Genomic DNA, 23,612 nt, shown 5'->3' on the forward strand with positions numbered 1-23,612 from the left:
GTTGAAGCTTCCGTGAACCTGACGCTGACGCGTTTGGCTTAGCAACATTCGCGAGAAGCATACGGCGGGAAAATACTTTGACGACGTGCTCATCCACAACAAGAACAAGGCAGAGCGCCCAACCAGCATGGATGTCTCGCTACTCGCTACTCGACCTCGAGCTCCTATAAAATGACCACGGCGTTCGGCCTTCCCTACGCACTACTGCACACTGCTTGAAGCACAAGCTAGAAACTAGTAGTACCACACGTAGCTATAGGGTGCCCCAATGGCAGCCATGCGAACGTGCTTGGTCGCCATTGTTGTGGCTCTAGGGTTTCTCTTCCTCGAGAAGCCAGAAGTCACAGCGGCGGCGACGGAGACGACTACTGGGATGTCCGCGGAGCAGCGGCAGGAGGTGGAGAGCCTCCTGAGGCGTGTCAACAAGACTCCTCTGGCAACCATCGAGGTAGATAGATGTGTAGAACTGCTTGACGTTCAGCTTGACGACGTTCACGCGTGTATGCAGCATGCAAAGGTCGTGCATGGTATTTTTCAATAGATACATGTACCGTACCGATGCATGCATGCATATGCAAACGTACGTGTTTGTAGGACCTCCACATGTGGTAATGCATTTCTGTTGGCATTTTTATTAGTTTAGGCGTTGTTTAGTTTCCAAAAATTTTCAAGATTTTTCATCACATCGAATCTTACGGCAACTGCATGAAGCATTAAATATAGATGAAAACAAAAACTAATTATACAGTTTGCATGTAATTTACGAGACGAATCTTTTAAGCCTAGTTAGTTCATGATTGGACAATTTTTATCACATACATACGAAAGTGCTACAGTACTCGAAAACAAAATTTTTTAACAACTGAACAAGGCCTTAGCCGTCTCTAGAAACACATGTTGGTCATAGACGGCTACTTCGACAAAACTACTTCAGCAATGATTTTAAATATGTTACATGTTTTCTGAAATTTACTATTTACTCCATCAGTTACAAATTTTAAGTTGTATTAGCTTTGACATGATTCAGCCTTGTTCTATATTCAAAAAAGTGATTTATAAAAAAATTACACTGATATATACAACATCAAACTAGATGTTACATGAAAAAGTTATTTTGATAGTACGTTTATTTGGTATTACATTTGTTAATGTATTTTATGTAAACTTGGTCAAATTCCAACAAGTTTCACATAAAGTGAAATTAAAAAAAATACAATTTGAAACATATGAAGAGTTGTCCCATCAGGCTCTCTTTAGAACACTGGACTTTTTTCAGTTCTTGCATTTTCTCTATAGAATTGATCTGATTCCAAATTCCAGCATTCTAAACAGTCCCCAATTGTAAAATATCTAGTTACCGCCACATTTCAGAGATGACATACACATACTATGTCCCTAAATGCTGATCGCAATGTTTTGCGTGCCAACAACTTTGACTCGCTTTATAGAAAATATGTGCAATGATACTAATTTTATATTATAAATATTATTAATATTTTTAATACATATTTAGTTAAAGTTATTTTTTGGGAACAGATCGACATATCTCCAACTCGCCTCAGTCTTTATATTCATGTGTCAACAAAAGTTTATTAAAGACAAATATTCATCACATATATTGTATATATGTGAAGATGAATATAGTTCAACTTGAACTGTCCCAACGATAGGGTAATTAGTCTTGTAATTCTCCCTTCTCAATCTTGTTCCAACCACTGATTCTGAGCGCATTTAGCAGAGCCCAGATGGAGATATCATAGACGTACTGTGTGCACGTCTCCAAACAACCCGCATTTGATCATCCACTACTCAAGAATCATACTATCCAGGTTCCTCTTTCCTTACCAAACATACTCAGGAGTAGCATGCTTGGGTGATTCTGTTGAAAATATGCAGTCGCCGCCACTAACACCTATGTATCATTATATCACTTATCTATCAACTTTCAGATGCGGCCTTCTTACCACCCAAGAAGCCTAAATCAAAACTACAACATTACCTCCCATCCAATCACCCAAACATGGCATCAAAATGGCAAGTGCCCTGAGAACACCGTACCGATACGAAGAACCATGGTACAGGATGTCCTAAGGGCAAGTTCTATCAGCAGGTATGGCAAGAAGAGGCCCAGGAGTATTCCGAACCTCAATTCCATAAATGGCCCTGACACACCAAATGTATTGAATGGCCACCAGGTAAACAAAATCTATTCAAGAATCACCTTCATTTTATTGATAATCTCCCTCCTTGATTCATACGAAAATTTCTACTGTTGCTCATCTAACTTTGTTTTCGCTCACATGGAACAGCATGCTGTAGTAGCTGCACAGGATAATAAGTGCTATGGAACCAAAGCCTCCTTCAATTTGTGGGATCCAACAATTGCTCGGGCAAATGATTTCAGCTTGTCACAGCTCTGGGTCACTGCAGGTTCCTACAACGGAAATGACCTCAATACCATTGAAGCTGGATGGCAGGTCAGACCTGAAGTGGAAACATAATACCGGCAGTATTTTTGTCACACCCGATTTTAAAGAACAAAACCAGGCTAGCCATATGTGTGCCCAGGAAGTCCACAGATACAACAACAGAAGCAATAATATCAAAAACAATGTTATAGAGCGGAAACATACTTATAATTAACACTTACATCAGAGAATCGTAACACAATAACTAATCTTCAGGCTCAATCTTCACAGGGACGGCTGACTGGGGGTAACATATGCCTAGCACTTCTTGTATCCTGATAACGTCCTTCGTAACTCCTTCGCTCCTCTGATAACTCTTAGTAGTATACTGGAGTGGTGGGAAATAGCAAGAGTGAGCACATATCGTACTCAACAAGTATAACCAGGGGTTCATGAGGCTCAAATGGCTGACACTGGTTTAACTGCATTTAGCTTTTAATAGTGGAGAGCATGTTCATAATTTAATAGCAATTGTCAAGGTAGCAGTAATAATCCATTAATCACATGATCAAGTGTAAGCATAATTAATTCTTAGCATAAACGATAATCAAATGAACATAACAACTTAACAAGCTCATCGTCGTCGCAGCAAGAACCCCCAAGGCCGCTCTTAACCGTGAGCACGGCTAGTATACTAGTTTTAACACTCTGCAGAGGTTGTACATCTTTACCCATGAGTCATGATTTACCCTTTCGCCCGAGGTGATCAGCCTCTTAACCCACTCCCAAGGAAGGTCGGCAGGGATCACTATGAAGCCTTTCAAAAGTTCATCTAACATGTTAGGGCCGCAAGGTTTCCTTTGCGAGCAGATATAGATACCCCCCTTCCGAATGGCACAATGACGCGCAGCCTATACACATAGGGACAGGGGCTCGCACTATACCCGTGTCGGTTCAGCCCCTCCGCCCTTTCGGGTAACCTCTAACAAGCTAGAAAAGGTCTCCATACTGAGCTAAAGCCAGAGCCATTATAGCCCTCATGGTTGCACTGTTGTCCCGGTGATCACTTACAGACAAGATCTCATATAGTTATTTGTCATCTTTTAACGTTCATTGCATAGTTATTAATCATCTTACAAGATCATGGATTATATCAAGCACTAGCACATCTACAACAAATGCATATCAAGTAGGTAGCAAGGAATCCAGGTAACAATCATCTATGATTTTGCTAAGGTCGACAAGGTGAAAGCATGCATATGACATATATGTGTAGTTATAAGTGAATAGGTAACAAGGATGATCCCAAGTTATACTTGCCTTAAGCACTTGCTCAATTCTCACACCAACAGCTTTTGGTCATCATCTTCTCATCTTCAACGTCCACAAACAGTTCTCGTCTACTCGTATCAAGCACCACACATAGGCAAACATACAAACAACAATAGAACAACTAAGAACAGTACACCACACAAGAGAAAAGAGTGTACTAATAAATGATCAGCACTACAAGATCGCAAGAACCACCGAAACCGAACCTATCGTTAAAAGAAATGACTAACGATAGTTTTATATTATAAAAGAGAAGCTTACATATTTAATTTATTTAACTATTTAAGTAAACAAAATAATATAAAAGTTATTAATTCAGATTAATGTTAACATAAATTATTTTTAAAAGTCAAGTTAAAACTAATCATGTTTTATTTATAAATATTTAGATATCATTTATGCCAAATCCACACTAACATGTAAATACAAACTGACATATGAGAGCATCTAAAATCTAATCAAATTTAACATACATGTTTGGACTAAATAAATTATAATTTAGAAACATGATTATGTATACCATTTAATCAGCTTAACATTTATATATGAAATACATAAATATAAAACCTACTGATTTTTTACTTATAAAACTAGATGCAAGTGTATTAATCACTTTAGTATTTAACTATGTATAGAAAGCATGTGGTAAATAAACTAAAGCACTTATGTTTTAAGTTTGAATTAAACAACTTATAATTCAAAAGACACTAAAGTTGATATTAATTAAATTAATATTAATTTATATATAAAAAAAAGCTATACACAAATCCGTGTTGCTTTTAATTTGAAACTTAATTGCATAAGCATAAATTAAATTAATATTTAACTTATAACATTCGATGATGTGAGACATGTTAAACATCGCCACTAACACGTAGCTTATGGTCGGCACGGTCGTGGTGCGACAAGAACGAATTTACGACCCTAGGTTGGTTTTAATTAAAAAGCTATTAAATAAATACTAAACAAATTGTATTTTTAAATTAATAAATTCAGAATTGGGACACATCATAAACATTGGTACTACTACAACGTTATGAAAATAACGCAACTTGAATGAACCGAATTAGATTTAAGATGATTAAATTGTAGAAATTACGGATGAGTGGTGATTCTGTAAATACCTCATCTTCTATCTTGTGCCTGTACGGATCGTAACCTCCATGGCCATGGCGTTCACTGTGTACGTGAGTGGTAGGAGGCTCGCCTTGCCTCCTGGCCAGGGAAAGACGCCAAGGTGGGAGCTCACCAGCTGACCAAGAGGCCCAACGTGACCAGTGATGCGCAGCCCCGCACATGGGGCACGATGAGGCCACGTCGGAGCAGCTGGCCGGAGATAGCCTTGCCGGCCAGACTGGAACCAGTAGCGCAAGGGGTCACGAGTTGGGGCGCACGTCCCAAGGGTGGCACGATGTGCAGCAGCAGGGAGGGGTAGGGGTCACCGGCGGTCGAAAAAGATGAAGAACAGAGTCATCTATGGTGGAGCTCGTCGGAAAACATAAAGAAGGGTTAGGAAAACGATCATACGGCCACGGATTCAAAATAATAATGACATGCCGGTGTAGAGGATAACAAGACGAACCTCTAGATGGCGACGGTTTTCGCAGGAGATGTCCAAGATGGCTGGAAAAGCTCGCCGAACCTTCGCCGGAAGTTCGTCGGAGCTTTAGGTTTCGAAACTTCGGCTTTAGATCTAGAACGATAGAAGTGGCGGCTCAGAAAACCGATCGTACTTTCGGAACCAGCGCGTCAAGGGCTACGCCGGCATATATATAGTGTTAGGGTTTTGGGTTGATCGAAAAACGAGATATTTTATTATTTTCGGAATTAATTAATTTCGTGAATAAAAATAATTCTAGAAAGTCCAGAATTAATATTTAAGGTCCGAAAAATACTACGAAGGGTCCAAAAATCATGAGAAAATTCTTAGAGATATTTTAGAACATGAGGAACCCAAATAAAGTATTTAGAGCCCATAAAAGATATCTAGGAGTATCTAAAAATTAGATTATGCTCACAGAAAAGTGGAACGAGTTTCAGGAAAATGCGAAAATAATTCCCGGTAACTTTTTAGAGATTGATTGACGGGTGAGGAACTGAAAGGAGTGATTTGGGTTACACAGAAAAGATTTTGGGAAACTCGAAACGAAAGCATAGGGTGTAAAACAAGGAATAAAGATGTGCCGAACAAGGAGAAATTTTTTTTTTATATTTTCATGAGCACTCAAATACAAAACTAAATCAATTTTCATCTATTTTAAAAGGAGCAGATTTTAGGGTGTTACAATTCTACCCCACTTAACAGGAATCTCGTCCCGAGATTCGATGAGACTAGAGATAACGATAAAGCAGATCTTCAAGATTGTTTTGATACTTTTGACGGGATATGATTTAGAGATTAAGGATTAACAAAGGTTGACAAAAATGTCAAGGATTTGTTCTCAAGATTCATTTGGGATTTATGAAATGAGATCAAAGGATTGAAGATCAGCATAGGTAGAAAAGAAAGATCAAGGAAGGTTAAAAAAATAGATAAAGGTTGATCACAGATCTTTAGATTATGAGGTCTAAAGTCAAGGAGTGAAGATCAGCAAGAGATAATATAAATGATAAAGATACATCTTATAGTGCTTAGAATTCCTTGATTCAAGATTATGACATTTATGATAAAAGATTAAAATTAGCAAGGATTGGTAAGTTCTTCAATGTTATTTCGAGCTCTATAATGAGAGTTGATAAAATAACTGTAGACGGACAAAGGTTAAGTTGAAAAATAATAATCGATCACAAGAAATACAAAGATTGATGACAAGAAAAGTAGACTAAGAGGATGAAGTTGACCTTTAGATCATTATATTATAAGGTAAACAATCAAGGGGCAAAGACTAACAAAAGAGCAGAAGAAGATGACGATTGATGATAGAAAAGATAAAGTTTAATATACAAGAAAGAGATATACAAGAAAGATAAGATTGATCATTAGGTCGATAGGTCTTGAAACTTAAGATAGATGATGGTAGCAGACGCTACCCCACTTAACAAGATTGAGCTACTTCTCAAGACGATAACTTTTGGGCCTCCTTCAAAACACAAGAATAGAGACGACACACAAGCAATACGCCAAACAAGACAAGCACACAACACATCATCGATTCTATACGTGTTTCTTCAATATGGTGGTCATCCTAAAGGGCAGATGAGAGATGATAAAAGACTATCGAACTTTTGAATGAGGTAGGATAAAAAAACTTTTAGTAAAATTACATAGAACAAAAACCAAGGGAGTAAGCAATAATAGCTCAAAGGAAGCTATCAAGGAGAGAATACAACGGGACAAGGATTGAGAAATAATCAAAATTAAAGAGTCAAGGGATAATAAAATAGTTTTATAGCAAATTAGACTTTTCTAATCGACCAGTTCTATCTAGGCATACGTCCTACAGTCAACACTGCTTTGATACCACTCTGTCACACCCGATTTTAAAGAACAAAACCAGGCTAGCCATATGTGTGCCCAGGAAGTCCACAGATACAACAACAGAAGCAATAATATCAAAAACAATGTTATAGAGCGGAAACATACTTATAATTAACACTTACATCAGAGAATCGTAACACAATAACTAATCTTCAGGCTCAATCTTCACAGGGACGGCTGACTGGGGGTAACATATGCCTAGCACTTCTTGTATCCTGATAACGTCCTTCGTAACTCCTTCGCTCCTCTGATAACTCTTAGTAGTATACTGGAGTGGTGGGAAATAGCAAGAGTGAGCACATATCGTACTCAACAAGTATAACCAGGGGTTCATGAGGCTCAAATGGCTGACACTGGTTTAACTGCATTTAGCTTTTAATAGTGGAGAGCATGTTCATAATTTAATAGCAATTGTCAAGGTAGCAGTAATAATCCATTAATCACATGATCAAGTGTAAGCATAATTAATTCTTAGCATAAACGATAATCAAATGAACATAACAACTTAACAAGCTCATCGTCGTCGCAGCAAGAACCCCCAAGGCCGCTCTTAACCGTGAGCACGGCTAGTATACTAGTTTTAACACTCTGCAGAGGTTGTACATCTTTACCCATGAGTCATGATTTACCCTTTCGCCCGAGGTGATCAGCCTCTTAACCCACTCCCAAGGAAGGTCGGCAGGGATCACTATGAAGCCTTTCAAAAGTTCGTCTAACATGTTAGGGCCGCAAGGTTTCCTTTGCGAGCAGATATAGATACCCCCCTTCCGAATGGCACAATGACGCGCAGCCTATACACATAGGGACAGGGGCTCGCACTATACCCGTGTCGGTTCAGCCCCTCCGCCCTTTCGGGTAACCTCTAACAAGCTAGAAAAGGTCTCCATACTGAGCTAAAGCCAGAGCCATTATAGCCCTCATGGTTGCACTGTTGTCCCGGTGATCACTTACAGACAAGATCTCATATAGTTATTTGTCATCTTTTAACGTTCATTGCATAGTTATTAATCATCTTACAAGATCATGGATTATATCAAGCACTAGCACATCTACAACAAATGCATATCAAGTAGGTAGCAAGGAATCCAGGTAACAATCATCTATGATTTTGCTAAGGTCGACAAGGTGAAAGCATGCATATGACATATATGTGTAGTTATAAGTGAATAGGTAACAAGGATGATCCCAAGTTATACTTGCCTTAAGCACTTGCTCAATTCTCACACCAACAGCTTTTGGTCATCATCTTCTCATCTTCAACGTCCACAAACAGTTCTCGTCTACTCGTATCAAGCACCACACATAGGCAAACATACAAACAACAATAGAACAACTAAGAACAGTACACCACACAAGAGAAAAGAGTGTACTAATAAATGATCAGCACTACAAGATCGCAAGAACCACCGAAACCGAACCTATCGTTAAAAGAAATGACTAACGATAGTTTTATATTATAAAAGAGAAGCTTACATATTTAATTTATTTAACTATTTAAGTAAACAAAATAATATAAAAGTTATTAATTCAGATTAATGTTAACATAAATTATTTTTAAAAGTCAAGTTAAAACTAATCATGTTTTATTTATAAATATTTAGATATCATTTATGCCAAATCCACACTAACATGTAAATACAAACTGACATATGAGAGCATCTAAAATCTAATCAAATTTAACATACATGTTTGGACTAAATAAATTATAATTTAGAAACATGATTATGTATACCATTTAATCAGCTTAACATTTATATATGAAATACATAAATATAAAACCTACTGATTTTTTACTTATAAAACTAGATGCAAGTGTATTAATCACTTTAGTATTTAACTATGTATAGAAAGCATGTGGTAAATAAACTAAAGCACTTATGTTTTAAGTTTGAATTAAACAACTTATAATTCAAAAGACACTAAAGTTGATATTAATTAAATTAATATTAATTTATATATAAAAAAAAGCTATACACAAATCCGTGTTGCTTTTAATTTGAAACTTAATTGCATAAGCATAAATTAAATTAATATTTAACTTATAACATTCGATGATGTGAGACATGTTAAACATCGCCACTAACACGTAGCTTATGGTCGGCACGGTCGTGGTGCGACAAGAACGAATTTACGACCCTAGGTTGGTTTTAATTAAAAAGCTATTAAATAAATACTAAACAAATTGTATTTTTAAATTAATAAATTCAGAATTGGGACACATCATAAACATTGGTACTACTACAACGTTATGAAAATAACGCAACTTGAATGAACCGAATTAGATTTAAGATGATTAAATTGTAGAAATTACGGATGAGTGGTGATTCTGTAAATACCTCATCTTCTATCTTGTGCCTGTACGGATCGTAACCTCCATGGCCATGGCGTTCACTGTGTACGTGAGTGGTAGGAGGCTCGCCTTGCCTCCTGGCCAGGGAAAGACGCCAAGGTGGGAGCTCACCAGCTGACCAAGAGGCCCAACGTGACCAGTGATGCGCAGCCCCGCACATGGGGCACGATGAGGCCACGTCGGAGCAGCTGGCCGGAGATAGCCTTGCCGGCCAGACTGGAACCAGTAGCGCAAGGGGTCACGAGTTGGGGCGCACGTCCCAAGGGTGGCACGATGTGCAGCAGCAGGGAGGGGTAGGGGTCACCGGCGGTCGAAAAAGATGAAGAACAGAGTCATCTATGGTGGAGCTCGTCGGAAAACATAAAGAAGGGTTAGGAAAACGATCATACGGCCACGGATTCAAAATAATAATGACATGCCGGTGTAGAGGATAACAAGACGAACCTCTAGATGGCGACGGTTTTCGCAGGAGATGTCCAAGATGGCTGGAAAAGCTCGCCGAACCTTCGCCGGAAGTTCGTCGGAGCTTTAGGTTTCGAAACTTCGGCTTTAGATCTAGAACGATAGAAGTGGCGGCTCAGAAAACCGATCGTACTTTCGGAACCAGCGCGTCAAGGGCTACGCCGGCATATATATAGTGTTAGGGTTTTGGGTTGATCGAAAAACGAGATATTTTATTATTTTCGGAATTAATTAATTTCGTGAATAAAAATAATTCTAGAAAGTCCAGAATTAATATTTAAGGTCCGAAAAATACTACGAAGGGTCCAAAAATCATGAGAAAATTCTTAGAGATATTTTAGAACATGAGGAACCCAAATAAAGTATTTAGAGCCCATAAAAGATATCTAGGAGTATCTAAAAATTAGATTATGCTCACAGAAAAGTGGAACGAGTTTCAGGAAAATGCGAAAATAATTCCCGGTAACTTTTTAGAGATTGATTGACGGGTGAGGAACTGAAAGGAGTGATTTGGGTTACACAGAAAAGATTTTGGGAAACTCGAAACGAAAGCATAGGGTGTAAAACAAGGAATAAAGATGTGCCGAACAAGGAGAAATTTTTTTTTTATATTTTCATGAGCACTCAAATACAAAACTAAATCAATTTTCATCTATTTTAAAAGGAGCAGATTTTAGGGTGTTACAATTTTCTGCCTTGCTTGTTTTTTGTTTGCATCAGGAAAGGAAGCGCACCAAAAGCTCTGGTCCTTGCCCTCTAAGTTGTGCTATCACTTTCATTATTGTAAACTAATGATCCTTTTCTCTGTACAAAATTGCAGGTTTACCCCAGCTATGTATGGAGATAGCAATACTAGACTCTTCATCTACTGGACTGTAAGATAGACATCACGTTCCTTTTTGTCTTCATTGGAAATATTGATCATTTTTCATTGAGGTTGGGGTAAGTTTACTAACATTCTATTGATCTGGAATTTTATAGCGGGATGCATATCAACACACAGGATGTTACAACCTAGGATGCGCAGGGTTTGTCCAGACAAACAATCAGATCGCCATCGCTGGTAGCTTGTCCCCAATCTCCACCTATGGTGGCACACAATATGACTTCGATATTTTGGTTTGGAAGGTAAATAATACATAGCATTAATTCACACCCAAAGCACACAAACTAAATTCATTAATGTGCATAGAGAACTCGTGTCAAATGCATGCTTATTTGATGCATGATTCTGACTATTGAACAACTCTCCCAATTGACATTTTGCTTGCAGGATCCACAGAGTGGCAATTGGTGGCTACAAGTGGGAGGCACTGACGTGGGTTATTGGCCATCCTCGATCTTCACATACTTGAAAGATAGTGCCTCCTCTGTTGAGTGGGGTGGCGAGGTATTCTCGCCAGATGCTGGCCAAACTTCGACACAAATGGGCAGTGGACACTTCCCTAATGAAGGATTTGGCAAGGCTTGTCACATCAAGAACATGCTAGTGGTAGATTCGTCGAACACCCTCAGATCGCCAAGTAGTGTAAACCCGATAACTGAGCAGAGCAACTGCTATAATGTGCAGAGTGGTACCAGTGGCGACTGGGGCACGTACATCTACTTTGGCGGACCTGGGAAAAATCCTAACTGCTCATAGTAAAACTATCTCGTTGACACATGCATGACGAGTACCCATTTAGCAATATAATGCATATATATTACTAGACACAGGAATAAGAACTGTTAGGGTCCATATTAATGCATGCAATATGCGTATCCATGTATGGCCCTGCAGTGGTCAATTATTGTTATGCATCCATCAACATTAGTAAGATGTGTGATCAAATGTTAAAAGCTTTCACCAAATGAATTCATGTTTCAACGCGTGTTCCAGAATATATGGAATAAGAACTTTTTTCGTCGTTAGTTATTACAATCATATAGGCATTGCACCAAAGACATGACCAACTTGAAATAATTCTTTTTTTTAGTGTACAAATGTTATTATACTTACTTCTAGCACTCAAAGATATATAATACAACAAAAAAACTACAAAAATAAATTTAAAAAGATGTCCTACGAGCCCCTGAAACTCAATGTGAATTAAACACGTCCCATATGACAAGATGAAGCTGTTGATTAAAGGATAGGATGTTGCAATCTAGAGTCGGCAACAATGCATCTATTCACCTACCGTGGATGACGTTTTTCCCTTATAATAAATCAATAATGTGATTTTTGCAAAAAAAAATAAATAAATCAATAATGTGATTTTTGCAAAATAAATAAATAAATCAATAATGCGAAAGAAGGAATGATAGTATCTTCAACTAGTCGGTGTAAATTAGTTGTCTTTAAAAAGGTACACTAGTGGAGGTATGGGTAGCAGTCCCGGTTGGAAACCCCCTATTGTCTCGGTTTCCAACCAAGACTGCGAAAAGTCTCGCTTTTTAGTCCAAAGCCACCCAACAAGAATTGAATAGTGACTTCTAGTCCTAGTTTGTTATACTAGCTCAGCCTAAAGCTAGGGGGCTCTAGCCCGGGTCTGATGGCGCCCACCTCTAGTTTTGGTTGGTTTAACCAACCGAAACTAAATGCCACTTCTTTTTCTTTTTTCTTTTTCATTTTCTTTTTATTTTTTTCTTTTTAATTTTTGTTTCTTTTATTTTCTTTTCTCTTTGGTGGTTACTTTCCATTCAATCTGTTTTCATGTCAAATAGTTTTCATATTCGTATTATATGCTATACTATTGTACATCCATAAATGACAATGAAACTCATTAAGTAATTAAAGATCTTGTATATTACAATGATTATCCGCCCAAATTCATCAAGTTCATATAACCATAATAGTTTAAACTGAGTCATTACAAACTAGATGTCCCAAGTACGCCCCAAAGTTCATATAAACATTAGTAGATCACCGCCTAATTTGACTTCCTCATATTATTAAGTCGGTGTGGTGTAGGTCACCGATGTGGTATCCATAAATATCATTGTCATAGAGCAATGCATTATGTAGTACACTCTCCCTTGCTTCAAAAGTATGAACACGGAGTCTACTAGCAACGGCTAGCAGTGGTCGAGAAGTCGGTGGGCTAGGTGATCCCATCATAGTCATAAGCTAGTTTTCATGAAACCCTTCTATATAGTGAGTGTAAGCCATTCATCGTTATATTTCCAATCATAAGCCAATACATACATTGTCTAGTTTATAACGACTTCAAAGTTGCAACCTGAGTAGGTTAAGTCATAGCCATCAACATGTAAGTGTTGGCAAAAGAAATAGATATGAGAACCAAGCTTTCTAATAACAACAAATCTAGATATAAGCTATGAGTTTGACTTCAACTTTACAACATGATTGCTTCGACAGCCCGTAACATAATGATACCAGCCCGCATTTATTGCTTGTATCATCATAGAGGATAGTTTAGGCAGGGTGTACCCATTATTCGCAAGTTTATTTATTTCAACATGCAATGACATAATATTTTTGTGCAATTTTCTTATCAGGTGCCTTTATTCCTATTGCTTAGATTTGTACAACATTCCTTCCTAGCAGTGATAGAAAAGCCAATTTGACATTGGATCAATCCACCATTATCTACATGAAAGCTCTCAACTTCCACTCCCTTAAACCTAAAATTTGAGAGTGTCTCTTCAAGCCAAACGATTGGGTCAAGTGCCTACAGTATATCTAAGAAACACATATATATACATATTGGAAAAATATATTATTTATACAAGCATATTTAAAAAATATTAATTATTGAAAATTTATATCGTTGCTTACTATGCTAGGATGATTGATTAGTACATTCAGCAACCTTGGTTTGAATCCCTGAGTAATACAATAGCCCCAAACTCGGACAACCGGTTTAGGGAGACGTCCAGCCATCTCTTCTCACTAAATTTAATATGTCAAAATTCATATAACTACAATTTAGCAAGGGGAACCAAACAGGTTCTTACAAGTAGAAGGATTGGGATCGTAATACCCATCTACAACACGCTAGCCATTCGCCTGGTGGGGTCCAACATAGAACCGCTCAAATAAAGGACTCGGCAGTCCAACTCTTTAGTCGATGGCTATGAAATAAAAATAACTAGAGCCATGCACTCTTTAATATGAAATGTGAAATTTTGCAGTTCTTAGAAAAAAATAGAGCCACCCATTTAGATAGATCAGATGGCTATGAAATAAAATTAACCAATGTAGATGAACTTAAGTTGTGGGCCGAAACCTGAACTATATGAGTCTAGAACCAAAAATATATGGATCAGAAATTATTTTCAAATTTAAAGCGTAGAATATAACTTTTTCTGCCCCTTATCTCCCTGGCCATGGAAAAGCTATCTTCTCGGTGGCACCCGCCAGCCATGTCAGGCTGCAGGCTGCAGCAGCTTGGCGCCAAAAGCCAGCTGGTGATGGAGTCCAGCGATTCCGAGGCCGACGAGTTCTGCATCTCCACCCGCCGTCTCTTGATCCAGGGCTGCCCGATGATGTTTTTGCAGCTGGAGTTTTCAGCTCTTCTGGGAATTGGTTTTGCAAGACTTCTGAGGGTTCAGACCGAGAAGGCTGTGGCGGCGAGGAAGCCGTGAAAGAGGGCCACTGGTGATGGAGTCCCGCAATTCCAAGGACGACAAGTTTTGCATCGCCAGTTCAGTCAATGAATTAACAAAATAAATCCCAAGCTAATGTTGGCATGATGGGATAACTTGGGCCTTGTTTAGTTCACCCCGAAATCCAAAAACTTTTCAAGATTCCATGTCACATTAAATCTTGTGGCACATGAATGAAGCATTAAATATAGAAGAAAAAACAAAAATTAATTATACAGTTTGTCTGTAATTTACGAAATAAATCTTTTGAGCCTAGTTAATTTATGATTGGACAATATTTGCCACAAACAAACAAAAATGCTACAGTACCAAAATCCGAAATCTTTTCGGAACTAAACAAGGCCTTGGTAGAAAGCCTATTCGATGATGTGCATGAGGGAGGCGGCGTTGGATCAACGATGGGGTGGAGCACGAGACAGGCAAACGCCAACGAGTCCCTAGGAGTGGAGCGCCTTGTCGATGGGTGCTTCGGAAGGGGATTAAGTTGGAATTACTAGACCGCCCTTATTTCTAATTAGTTTGATTATTTTCAGATCAATGGTTGAGAAAAATTTAGGTGGAGATGTAAATAAAAGCACTATTTAACTGTAAATAAAGCATCTCATATGAAATATTAGGTGGAGATGTAATTAATTAACTGCATGCCGTCCTATTGATACCGTTCAAGAAAAAGCACTAGTTAATACAGGAAGAGATATTATAATTAATAGAACAGACAAAAAGTCAAGCAATCCTTTTGCGTATAATAGTATGATGTGTCGTCATGTCCCAAACATGATACAGCTATACTGATGTATTAGTAGGTATATTTAGTTTTCATTAAACTAATGTAGCTCGGCAATCATGATGTGTACAAATACATTCATGTTGCTTCTTCGAATTGTCCATCATAATAATGTAAGCACTTGGTCATGTTAGCTATCTTCATAACCGTGTGTAATCGGGTTTGGGTTGGGAAAGGATTAATTCAACGTGTTTTGCCCATGGGAACAAGTCAAAATTTCCATGCATGTCTTCTAGTCATGGTTCAGAATTGAACTGGCCGTAGCAACTGGGCAGATTGGCGCTCCTTGCGATGACCATGCCTCCAATCCATGTCGAAAGCACCCGAATAATTATCGTCTGGAGGAAAAATAATAATAATTGGAGGAGACGTCTCAATAAGTCTCCTCTTCGCTCTGTCTCTCTAGCTGATCTGATCTCTAAATATAAATCAATGGTTATACAGATTGCACAGCAAGTGAGAAGCAGCACGGGGCAGGCAGGCCAAGCTCTGATACACAAATAAACCAACACGTAATGGCTTCGACGCGAGTGCGCTTGGTGGCCACGCTCATCATCTCTCTTGTGCTTCTCGCCTTGGAGGCTGCAGCTGCGAGGCAACTCAGCGAGGCTCCCCTCACAAGCATTCAGGTACATACAGCGTCGCCACGTTGGTGTGTTTTTCTACTGGAAATCAAAATTTGGGACCTTTTCAATTTATATGTTTGCTGGCTTTCTTTGGTTGATATATATAGTTCTGTTTCTGAGACAGACTACCGTACCTAAAGAGACACTGATAAATATGCAAGCAGCCCACCCTTCTTATGAAGGCATGTTTGCTTGCGCATCCTACTCATATGAGCACCAACATGAACCTGAGCATGCACATCTTGAGAATATAAGGACGATAATCAATATAGGCATCTTGTTGTTAACGAGCACATCATTTAGGCCTATATGAATGTCACAGGCTTCTTCTTCCACTGGCAATCAATAGTTGTGCAGAAGAGAGGCCTCATGGTCTTCCACTGGTTCTTGGGACCTGGGCAGTTTTCCAGGGTCCTCGAGTGTTGCCTCCATCATATCCACAATTATAAACATCCTAAAAAATAAGAGTCCCTATATACATAAAAAAATTCCTTTGTTGTTTAATCTGTCAAACAGCCTGTTGTTGCTCGATCAAACAGTGCTAACCTGTGTTAATTTTAGACAGCTAGCTTTTAATCTGTCCAAACCGGCCATTAGATATGTTAGATAATGTTTACATTGGGTGTCTGCTGGCTTCCGAAGCCTAGCCGTGCCGTCGGCTCTCTGGTCGCTGCAAACTGTTGCTATGTAATTTTTTAGAAGACAATCCAGTAGCGTAGGCGTTCTTGCTTGTTTTGGCTACTCGCCGCTGCAGCAAGTCTCTTGTAACATTTGGTTACTCCACTTCTTAATGAAAAACGGGCTAAACACCCGCTCTAGAAAAAAAAGATAATGTTTACATTAACATTGACCACACCTTTTGTTAACAAAACCAAATAAAATATGGTCACAAACATAAGCCGTTGAGGTATATCGCAAAATCATATAAAGATAAATGACTTTGCTTAGAGTAAGTGATGAAGACTTCAAGATCAAAAAACAATAAACATAGGTCAGTATTGGATGGGTTTGGTCCAAGAGATAGAATTAATTCCTAGTCACTTAAGCTACAGTTCATGCAAAATATAAACTAGGAGCATACCCCGCGCGTTGCTGCGGGAATCGCGGATTAATGGATTGTGTAGTACGATGATGTGGACTATACTTATTTGTCTTGTTGGCGTGGACACTACAATTGTCATATGTGCTATTGGATTTTAATTGTATATATGTGGTAGCACATTGTATGTTAAGATAAATAGTTATTGAGGTTTTACTTAGTGGATTTTAACTCAATATGGTAGTGCATTGCTTAGGTGGATAGCTTGCATGCTTAGAGAAATACTTAGTGGGGTTTAGGATTATAAGAGTTATAGATAACAAGGGGTCATATGGACGATTGAAATCTGTTACGGTATCTTCTTGCAACCATTGATTCTGAGAAATTCACAGAGCCCAGATGGAGATATCATAGACTGTGTGCACATCACTAAACAGCCTGCATTTGATCATCCTCTCCTCAAGAATCATGTTATCCAGGTTCCTTCTACAACACCATTTCAGATTTCATTTCAGTGTTAGCTGCCACCTGCCAATTAATTGTACCCTCGTGTGTCCAATATACATGTTTATTTCGATGTGATTCATTGGTGGTGGTGCTCCATCATACCGTTTCAGATGCGGCCTTCTGACTACCCAATAAGCCATTACGATGAGTCCAGCATTATAACTCATCCTTTCACCCAAACATGGCATCAAAATGGCGAGTGCCCTGAGAACACCATACCGATCCGAAGGACCAAAGATGAGGATATACTGAAGGCTAGCTCTATCAGGAAGTATGGCAAGATGATGCCCATCGGTGTCCCAAATCTAATGTCTGTCGAAGACCCTCAAACATCCAATCAAACCAAAGGTCACCAGGTACAAACTAAAACCTCCCATTCAAGAATATTTTACATCCTATCTCATGGATGTATCGTTATTATATGATCTAACATTGCAAGTATACTTTACTTCCTATCCCATGGATCAGCATGCCGTCGCCTCTGCTTGGGGCAATGATAAGTACTATGGAACCCAAGCCACCTTCAATTTGTGGCAACCGACAGTTGAGAGCGCCAAGCACTTCAGTTTGGCTCAGCTCTGGATCACCAGTGGGTCCTACCAGAACAACGACCTCAATACCATTGAAGCAGGATGGCAGGTAAGACCTAAACGGGACACATCATTCCAAGCTTATGCACATAAATTATATTAAATGCTGCATTTTAAGCTCCATGACGTATCTGCTGCTACGATAACATAAGAAGAAGTAGACTAGGTTGTCCATTCACATGCAAAACTTTTTCTTTCATGAGTTATACTAACAGCACTGTTTTTAGTAACTGAGAGAAGGCTTGAGAGTATAAACTACTCCTGTATTTTACTCTTTCTACAGATCCATGTTACCCACAAATAGTACTGAACACAACATCCATAGTAGGTTCTCTTTACCAACCCTTCTGGGGCCTTTAAGCTCCTCTAATAAGGAATACATGTCTAAGGTTCATATCTAAGTTAAACATTTTAAAACATATATTATAAACTTGAATACAAATATTGATATAGTATTAAACTATTTGTGTCTACTAGTGTTAATATTGGTATTCGGGTCCATAGAATGTTTCAGTTAATGATGCTACAAGTGAAATAACATTGCTTCGGCCGGACAAAATCAAGGATGGACATATATATATTTATAGTCATTGGAAGAAATATTTTATTCTCAAAAGAAGACACTGCCACACAACAAAATCGATTTGAATCCCAAGCAGTTGTCTTGATTTTTATGTTTTATTTATGGTTTATGAAAAGGTAGCAACATGTTGTCCACATATGGCAGCTCATGCATAGGACACACCTCAAAATGGCATACTGACTCATAGCGCATCTAGCAAACGGCAGTATGGAAAATTAAAATCAAACTGTCCAGATGCAGTTAAAGGGAAATCGAATCAACAGGAAAATAAATTTTCTTTCAAAATGTTGGAGAGTAATCTTAATTAATTATATGCATACATGACGAGTAACAAAGCAGAATATAACTAACTGCATGCCGATTCAACTGTGTAATATGTCAAAGAAACATGTGCAATTTCTTTCAGTGTGGCTCATGGGCTGTGCACTCTACTATATTGCAGGTTTTCCCTAATCTGTATAATGATAGCAACGCTAGACTCTTCATATACTGGACTGTAAGATAAATACAAAAATCTTTTTTTCTTCATTGGCCATGTTGAGTTCTCTTTTATTAAGTTGTGAGATAGATTAAAGATACTAATTATTTATGGCAGAATGATGCTTATGACAAAACAGGATGTTACAACCTATGCCCAGGATTCATCCAAACAAACAATCAAATCGCCATTGGTGGCAGCATCTCACAACTGTCCCCCGTCTCCATTTATGCAGGCTTGCAGTATGACATCACTATTTTAGTTTGGAAGGTAAAACAGAAAAAAATTTTATTATTATGAGCATTCAAAATAAAATTCATGAATTAGTACAAATAATTTGTGCCAGTTGCATCTTGTTAATTCTCATGGGGCCTTGACTTCAGGAAGAATCTAGCTGTTCTATTTTTTCAGTTTTCAAATATAATGATGTTTTTATACTTATAGGCCATACTATGGATTTGGTATATTTGTGGTGTCCCACATAGTAATGCATTTGTCCGGTTGCTTGTATGATACTCTTTTTCTTTGCAAAACCAAGTACAGAACCCTACCCCTATTAGGGCATGCGAGAGACTAAGGCCTTGTTTAGTTCCAAACTTTTTTGGGCCAAAAGCAAAATATTTTGTGTTTTTGCATTTTGGAAGTAAATGGGGTCAAAAAATTTTGGCCTTAAACTGTGCAGTCCCAAACTGAGGTATTAAATACGGGTTATTTGTGTCTCTGTTTTGCAAAATGTTTTGGAACTAAACACCAAAACCAAAACATTTTGGTGTTAGATTTTTAGTGGGTTGTTTAGGTTTTGGGGTTTTTGCAAAAAAATTCCAAAAACTAAACAAGGCGACCAGCAAATCTCGGCACAGATGAAGTCACAATAGGTGTTATTGACGGACACATAAGAAAATATTCTGAAAAATGCAAGCACGCGTGCTATGTCGATGATTTCAGTCCAAGTGGACAAGTTTCATTGCATGGAACGTTACCAAATGAGGTATACTGTCAGTTCGCACATTGCACAGATTTTAACATAACTTAAGGGATTACTAAAATGACAAATGTAGTCATCGATTAAACCTTATTGATTTGTTTCTCCTAGAGTAATGAATTATTTTTAAACAATCTCTGCTAAACCTGATCATGGCCATCATGTATCGAGGATGCCTTATATTTCAATATCAAATGCAACATTGTAATGTAGGATGTACGGAGTAGTCTACAAATGCAACATTGTAATATGTTAGCATTTGGTACAACGGGAGCAAACAAATATTTCTGTGCATTAATGACTTTAATTATACATTTTAATAGTATAGGTGAAGACATACTCATACAAATAAAGGAAGTCGTTTTATAAGTCTAACTTTGACTCCTTGTTTTTATAAAAATATTTATCAAAAAGTGGTATTTGTATATTTTATAGGAATTATTTTTCAAGATAATCTATTTATATGATTTTTATATTTCCAAACTCAATAACTTAAAAGTTATTTATGATTTATATTTTCATTGTTTGACACAAACCTTGTCCAAAACGACTTTCTTTACGAGTATAAAGGGAGTATGAACGTTTTATATGCACTTTCATTATTTTAATACTTATTGGGGATTGGCAGCCATAATTATGGTTGTTCACAATCCTCTCATTTTAATTCTCCTGTAATTTTGTTTGTAGGGCCGAAAGGATGGCAATTGGTGGTTGAAAGTTGGAAGCTATGTTTTGGGCTATTGGCCACCGTCCATCTTCACCAACTTGGCAAACAGTGCCGAGTCTATCCAGTGGGGTGGTGAGGTGTACTCGCCTAACCCTGCTTCCCAAACTTCGACAGACATGGGCAGTGGACACTTCCCTGAGGAAGGGTTTGGCAAGGCTAGCTACATCAGGAACATCCAAGTGGTAGATTCGTTCAACAGTCTCATATCGCCAAATGATGTGGCCTTGGGAGGTGCGCAACGCAACTGCTATCGAGTCCTAAATGGTACAGCAAGAAATTGGGGCACTTACATCTTCTATGGAGGACCCGGGAAGAATCCTAACTGCCCATAGCAAAAAAAAAAAAATGCATCGCTTTTAGAGTGCAAACATCTCCACGGCACAGGCAAGTAGGGTTTTGTGTGTGACCAGGCACCCAATAAATAATTTTATTGTCTATATATACTTGTGAATGCATATTCGTTGTAATGATCAGTTGGACAGTTGCTATGTGTGTTTGCATTTTTTTTATTTGCATCTGGTGTGAACAAGCATTAGAAGGATGCAGTGGATCACATATTCATGTGTGAACACATGTTTAGGAAGAGGAACAAGCTGCATCCTTTATTTATGTTACCTTACAAAAGTATACAACACTCATCCTTGAGCGAAGGCGGTCATGATTTTTCAAAAAGCGAAGGCGGTCATGCTCTGAAGAAGGCAAAGAGCCGTGGAAAAGTTCGTTATGCTGATATAGTTGACGGTCATGATCGTGCTTAGTTTATTATCATCACTAAAGTCATCCAGAGAAGTAACACTGTAGGAGATGTCATGCAATAGCTGATGTCACGCCGCAGGCACCCTACGATGCAACCGCAAAGTCATAGAGATCACGCCTCCTGATTTTTATGAGTTTCTAAAACATTAGGCTTTGTCAGCTAGGATTCGAACACGGGACCTCTTGCCTTGCATATACAATTTTCTTTCACTACAACAAAGTCACTTATGAAAAAAGATATGATGTTGTCCCTATGAATTAACATGCATGAATCATGTATTTGTTATTTTAGATTGTAAATGATCTTAGATATAAAATATTTAAATACAAAGTTTTAGATCTCGTCAGGCAGTACTACAACATTGATATAGGTTGTGTCATCATCCGAGATCATTTGAAAATTTAAAATTTGAAGTTTAAAATCTGCATAAATGGGCTGTTAAATGAGCTCAAATGAAAGTCTTTGACTACATGATTTTAGACGTGGTTCATCTCTCCAACTTTCATATAAATTTTGTGCTTGTCTGACCTAATTTTAAAGAGGTTATATTTTACCTTCAAAAAAGAGGTTATATTTTATTTGTTCTGAAGCAATTTTATAGTGTGATTGACTATGAAAAATGTGTTTGTGGGGTGCTTGACTAAGTCCAAAACCTCTAGAAATTGAGCAAATAATTTTATTGAGATCACTGAAGAATAACTGCCTGGGTATGGTATCGGAAGAAACTTCCGGTTCAGGGGATACAAGTGGAATAAAAAAGAAGTGATGGGTTAATATAATTGAGAAGGCAAGAAAATTGGTCCGTGATGGAAGTATGGAGTTCCTGTAACTCAAGCTAGGTCAGATATCAATATAATCACCTAGTATTTTTTTTATAACCCATGTAATAATATGATTGGGTCTAATTAAAAAGGATCAACGTCTTTTGCCCGCAAGAACAAGTTACGAGACCAGGTTGCCATGATGCATGCCAGCCTTTCTGTACCGTTCAAATCTGGTTTCAGGACGTATGTGTCAGCAATGAATGAAAATAATTAATTAATGACAACAGCCGGATAGGAACATGAACATTGTATCCGTTGACGCGCCCAAATTCCTCCCGATCGAGTTTCCTTTCGATCCACGACTGCAGCATTATATCAGCATGCATGCATGCACAACGAATTCGTATATGTCATATGCATGCATGATTGTTACTTGTGTGTGTGTATAATAAAGAACAAGTAGCAGATAGTGAGCTGCACGTCCACTTCAACATGGGAAAATACGAAATTGCGTGCTTTATTTCCTCGAAGACTTGGACCAGGTAAGTCTCTCCACAACTTGACGCACGGGTCCAAGATTAATTTTTTAAGACTATCTCCAACAATCGTTATCCAAAATATAATACCCATTTGTCCTTTGGGTAGTGCTACAGGTAAAAAGTTATATACCTATTTTTAGTCTTTGTTGGGGAACGGCTGCATCCTTCCCCCTGGTAGCGTCGGAGGTTATCCTTCACCTGAGGAACCTCTGACGCCTAAAGCGTCGGAGGATACCCTTCGACGGGAAATGCTAATGTTGACGACTCGTCTGGTCGTGCTAAGTGTGTGCAGGGACTGAGACACCGGCGGAGGTCCACGAGCGAGGAAAGGTGGGAACCTCCGACCCTCCCGGGTCCGAGGATGGCGGGAGAACGCAGCCAGGCCGAGGAACCTCCGACTGAACCAGGCCAAGGAGGAACTCCCGGGGTGGCCGGGTCGAGCAACCTCCGGCCCAGCCGAGCTGAGGAACCTCCGACACCAAAGCGTCGGAGGATCCGCAACCGGGCGGAGGATCCAAGCCTCCGACCAGCTGAGGCCCCAGTCAGAGGATGAACGAAGGGCTTGCAATGTGAAATTACGCAGGTGTATCAGGGT

At 38.6% G+C, this 23,612-nt stretch overlaps 1 protein-coding gene, 2 long non-coding RNA genes and 1 pseudogene across 3 annotated transcripts; 2 read left to right on the forward strand and 2 right to left on the reverse strand.

Moving 5' to 3' along the window:
- LOC8070244 lies at positions 207–11,913 on the forward strand (annotated as a pseudogene).
- On the reverse strand, positions 3,657–5,482 carry LOC110435414. The gene is made up of 3 exons (XR_002453073.1): positions 5,323–5,482; positions 4,865–5,214; positions 3,657–3,808 (listed from the first exon to the last, which is right to left on the reverse strand). It is a non-coding gene; the product is annotated as an uncharacterized LOC110435414 (long non-coding RNA).
- Positions 8,347–10,172, reverse strand: LOC110435415. The gene is made up of 3 exons (XR_002453074.1): positions 10,013–10,172; positions 9,555–9,904; positions 8,347–8,498 (listed from the first exon to the last, which is right to left on the reverse strand). It is a non-coding gene; the product is annotated as an uncharacterized LOC110435415 (long non-coding RNA).
- Positions 15,826–21,443, forward strand: LOC8070245. Its single transcript, XM_002449956.2, has 7 exons — positions 15,826–16,054; positions 17,483–17,569; positions 17,708–17,953; positions 18,066–18,236; positions 19,213–19,266; positions 19,366–19,518; positions 20,918–21,443. Exons 1-7 carry the CDS (start codon positions 15,941–15,943, stop codon positions 21,287–21,289), a joined length of 1,197 nt encoding a protein of 398 aa, XP_002450001.2. The 5' UTR covers positions 15,826–15,940; the 3' UTR covers positions 21,290–21,443.

This window comes from Sorghum bicolor, chromosome 5 (assembly GCF_000003195.3).
Source record: "Sorghum bicolor cultivar BTx623 chromosome 5, Sorghum_bicolor_NCBIv3, whole genome shotgun sequence".
In the NCBI taxonomy this organism is placed as follows: Eukaryota; Viridiplantae; Streptophyta; class Magnoliopsida; order Poales; family Poaceae; genus Sorghum; species Sorghum bicolor.

Bases quoted from the DNA above. Each gene is read 5' to 3' on its own strand.
- LOC8070245 (XM_002449956.2), top strand. From the start codon at position 15,941: ATGGCTTCGACGCGAGTGCGCTTGGTGGCCACGCTCATCATCTCTCTT. The intron at 16,055-17,482 runs GTACATACAGCG...AGAAATTCACAG, and splicing joins CTCCCCTCACAAGCATTCAG to AGCCCAGATGGAGATATCAT. The intron at 17,954-18,065 runs GTACAAACTAAA...CCCATGGATCAG, and splicing joins ATCAAACCAAAGGTCACCAG to CATGCCGTCGCCTCTGCTTG.